Source organism: Oryzias melastigma, linkage group LG11 (genome assembly GCF_002922805.2).
Source record: "Oryzias melastigma strain HK-1 linkage group LG11, ASM292280v2, whole genome shotgun sequence".
In the NCBI taxonomy this organism is placed as follows: Eukaryota; Metazoa; Chordata; class Actinopteri; order Beloniformes; family Adrianichthyidae; genus Oryzias; species Oryzias melastigma.
The window spans coordinates 20,299,316-20,303,818 of NC_050522.1; the positions used below are offsets into that span (position 1 = coordinate 20,299,316).

At 42.2% G+C, this 4,503-nt stretch overlaps 1 protein-coding gene across 1 annotated transcript in view; it reads left to right on the plus strand.

Moving 5' to 3' along the window:
- The window catches only part of sdc2 (syndecan 2), a 23,490-nt gene extending 19,057 nt beyond the window's left edge, over positions 1 to 4,433 (plus strand). Inside the window, exons 3-6 of the mRNA XM_036214213.1 lie at positions 1,086 to 1,197; positions 1,420 to 1,595; positions 2,648 to 2,765; positions 3,434 to 4,433. Coding sequence (XP_036070106.1) covers positions 1,086 to 1,197; positions 1,420 to 1,595; positions 2,648 to 2,765; positions 3,434 to 3,597 — 570 coding nt within the window. The 3' untranslated portion in view covers positions 3,598 to 4,433. The remainder of the gene's footprint in view (positions 1 to 1,085; positions 1,198 to 1,419; positions 1,596 to 2,647; positions 2,766 to 3,433) is intronic.
- The last annotated feature ends 70 nt before the right edge of the window (positions 4,434 to 4,503 follow it).

Genomic DNA, 4,503 nt, shown 5'->3' on the forward strand with positions numbered 1-4,503 from the left:
TGCCTGATGTCATGTGAGAAACATTAAGCTCACCCCCCCCCTCTGCTGCTGGTCTGCAGCCGATTAGAATCAAAACAGTAAATCTTTGTTTCTGAGCCGACTGCAACCATGTTGTTACTAAAGAAAAGAATAACATTGTAGGAATGACTTTAATAGCTGGAATTGGTCGCTCTTCCTCCCTATTCTGAATAAACCCGTAGAGGTTTGACTGAATTCCAAATACAATCATTTGTTTGGAACCCTAAGTTTTTATGTTCAAAATATTCCAATAGAAACAAATGAAGGACACTACACTATTTCTATACATGTATTTACTGTAGACATGATCAAAATCCGAGTAAGTGCAAAACCTAAAAATGTGATGAAATATTTATCTTTCCATCCATTTCCTGAATCTGCTTAATCCCTGTCAGGTTACGGGGTTGCTGGAGCCTATCCCAGATACTGATGGGCGAAGGCGGGTTACACCCCAAGAGATGAAATATTTGACTTTTTTTTTGTTTTTAATGGTGTCAAAATAGTTCATTTGTGGCTTTTGGTTGTATGTTCACTACTGAGACATGAAGATGAAGATGTCCAGGTGATGATTTTGCTGGATTCTGTTCCTTAGGTTACATGAACTATAAAGATTGATCTACAATGTTATCTGATGGAGAATTGAGGTTACTTGATGTCATGTGAGCAGATGTTGATGTTAACAATCCAGTCCTCATGGGAACGGTCGGCAAACGTCCTGCCACTCTTGAGGGTCTTGGTGTGTCTCAGAGGTGAGAGTATTTGTCAGATTTGTTGTTGGGTCTCTGGTCTGCTGGGCAAAGATGTTTGAATTTGGGAGTCGGGAAAAGTCTCTCCTTCTCTGATGAAAGAAGGTTTCCTTTATCGACTTGAGATGTGTGCCCGCTGCCGCTGTCCTTCAGGTCAACTGTTGATTAGATCTTGTGGGTCGTTTGTCCACAAAGGTCTCCTGACTGTGCTAGAAAGCACAGACCACATTTTGTTCTGATTTCGTCTGTAGTATGAACCTGATTTTGTCTCCTGGTGGAGCTTTGGCGGTCCTTCCTGAACGTTGGTCCGTGTGTTTTCAGAGAGCAGCAGCTCAGGCCTCCTCACAAACGGATGACCTGTTCCTGGAGGAGCCCGGCTCAGGAGGCTTCTACCCTGAAGATGACGACGACTTTAACTCTGGATCTGGCTCAGGTACCGCACAGCAACAGGTTTTTGATAGCGTCGTTTTTTGCTGGTTCCTGTAGTTATTTCAGTTCCTGCATCTGTGCTAAAGCCATTAAAGCCAGTCGAGCTTCATTTTGAGATTCTTTGGGTCCAAACGTCAAACTGTTCTCTACTCAGTGGGAAGTTCTGTAATCAGAAGTTGGGTTTGCACACATGCAGGTTGACGGTTGGATGTTGCTCTCCTCACAGGTGCCGGAGGAGAGGAGGAGGAGGAGGCGCCGATGACCACCAGCATTGTCTTTGAAGAGGCCAAAACAGCTCAGCCCACCCAGACCATCGGTAAAGACTTCATTCCAAAAGTAGGCGCCGTCCCAGACAGAGGAGGCTCCCGGAAAGACTTCCCAAGGAAACCCATCACAACCGAGGTAAGACATCAGAACATTACATCAAAGGAAACCAAGAGTCGGGGGGCTCAGTTAGATCTTTAGTTCCCTTCAGATGGACTTTAAGAGGTCTAGCTCCTGGCTCAGGTCACCCGGGTCACCTGATTTGTACCCCTTAAACACCAGTGTTGACATTCTTTAAACTACCATAAGTCTTCAATCGTTTACGAAATTAAGGGTAATTCCAGTTGATTCTGAAGCAGAGAAAGCAGCTTTGCGCTGATATGCGACTCTTTATGTTGCACAACGGCGGAAAACCAAAATGAAAAGATACTGATTCACGTTGATCGCATGAAGGGTCAAAGAGTTCTGGTATGTCAGAGCGTGTTATTGTAGTGTTATGGTCAGTCTTGGTTGTGGAATCAGATCATGAATCCTGGATCGGTTCTTACCTTGGACGTTTAAACTACACGTTTTCTGAAGCCTTTCAGACCACGCCCTCATTGGGAAAGAAGCTCGTGAAACTGGGACCTCCTGAGATCACATGATCACAGAGAAGCTGTTTCAGAAACTGATGTCCTCTTTCCATCACATCAGTCGGATCAGGACTCCTTCCTTTCTTTAGTAGACCGTTCACTTAGTTGATTTCAGGCCTTGTTTTACAAAGTTTTACTGTGTTTTTAGTTTTATTATTGGATTTTATTACCTCTCTGTGTTTTGATTTGATTTTATACTCCTTTTGTAAAGTACTTAGTGATTCTTTCTTGGTAAAGTGCTATAGAAATAAAGATATTCTATTCTACCATTAGCTGAGGAGGTTTCAACAATGTTCAACATTTCTGAAAGATATCTGATAAAACCTTTCATTTTTTTAGATCATTTTGACGTGAAAGTCAATCTAATGAAGAAACTCATTACATTTGAAGACTTTGTCCTCATGAGATTTTATTGGTTGAGTCAAAATATTGTTTATAGGTTTGTTACAGAATAAATTCCTTGTTTCTATGTTTCTATGAATAAATTGTTTGTTTCTGCACGACTCCAGCGCTCTTCCCCTGCCCTCCCTTTAACCTTCTCCTCTTTTCCTCCTCCAGTCTCCAGTTCCAGTCTCAGAGGACCAGAGAATCAGTACGACCGGTTCTCCAGGTTCTGGCCCGGAGCCCGTTGAGGTCCACTCAGAGAACCTTTTCCAGAGAACGGAGGTGTTGGCAGGTGCGGGTCCAGGTTCAGTCATTCCTCTAGAATGAAGTCAAAAACATTAAAAAAATGAATTTAATATTTTAGGTATCCATGGAAATGTATTAAAATTAACATTAGAGCTGGTATAAAAATGTTGGGGGAAAATGTAAAATGATGAGAATAAAACTGAAGATGAAAACGAGAAATGAAACATCAATGAGTTTGATTTAATACGAAATGTTAATAACAAGTTTTAAATATTAAGTCAAAATAAATGAAAGTATATAGTGAGAACTGAATAACAATAGATTGTAAAATAATTAAAAAATACTCAAAAATAAGGGAATTACTTTTTAAAATACACATTTTTAAATATATTTTTAATGTCAATTTTTACTCTTAAAACTAAAGAATACTTGCAATCAAAATTTACAGACAGCCCATCTGTATAGGAGCTGATTAGAAAAGTTTCTGACCGATCAAGATCAACCTTCATGTCCATGTCTGTGATTGGCTGATTGAAATTTGTTTTGTTTGCACATATTTTAAGTTTCAAGTACATTTTTTTGTTTTACCAACATCATAATTTCTTGAACTCAAATTTTTTAAAGTTTTATAACCAAAACCATGAGTATTACCAGTTTGATTTAAGAGTCAGATTTAAAATTTCCTGTTTTTTGTCGCATCTTCCTCTGTTTCAGCTGTAATTGCAGGCGGCGTGATCGGCTTCCTGTTCGCCATCTTCCTCATCCTCCTGCTCGTCTACCGCATGAGGAAGAAGGACGAGGGCAGTTACGACTTGGGGGAGAGGAAGCCCTCCGGCGCGGCTTACCAGAAGGCCCCCACCAAGGAGTTTTATGCATAAAGCCCCGCCCAGTTGGCTGAAACATCGCCAGAGACTGTCCACTAGAGTCCACGAAAAGCCGTGTGAGCACACCAAGCAGCAGCCAAACATGGCAGAGGTCGAATGAGAAGCTTTTAGCGTCCTTGCAGAGACTTTTTTCTTCTCTCTTTTTGAAACCATGACAGCCGGCTCTTGACGAGTTCTGCCGCGGAGCGCTGCTAACCGTAGCAGCACGAAAACGCAAAGTTTGAGTGGAAACGAGCATCAATTAACATCCTTGTTCGCGCTTCGAAGGAGCGTCTTCTGTAGTCCGGACGCCGTTCATTCATGCCTTTCAGTATTTGCTTTAGCGACTCTTCGTCAGCTTCTCACTGTTTTTTGTTCCTTTTACTGTCGTCTACAGAAGGTCGGAATTCAAAACCCACCAACCTGCAGGTTTGCTTGAGCACATTTCCTAGTTTTTCACGTTCAGTACAGCTTTCACCTGAAGGGGGCGCTGTTATTTTTGACCCACACATGCACAACTCGCTCAAGTTTCCGGACGCTCCTGAAGTTTTCCCAACGCCTGGAGGCCCCTGTTACCATGCTGAGTGCGAACACCACAGAGTGGCTGCAGCCAGGTCACATGACTTTTAGACCCCGCCCTCTGCTCTGTATTATTATTTTTTATTTTTTGTGTGGCTCCATGGGTTTGCCTGGTTTTGTGCCGCTGCTCTTTCGACATCCAGAGGTCACGTGGTCAGCCACACCCACTCACACCCAAAGACTGTTTATTGCCCCGCCCCCACGTGTTTCCTGTATGTTAGTTTTTATTCTTTGTTAGCATATGAGATGATATTAAAGTATATATAAGTATATATATATGTGTATATTCACAAGTCTGAAACCTTCAAAGTGCCTACGTGGAGACATGCTCCTGCTGAGCGT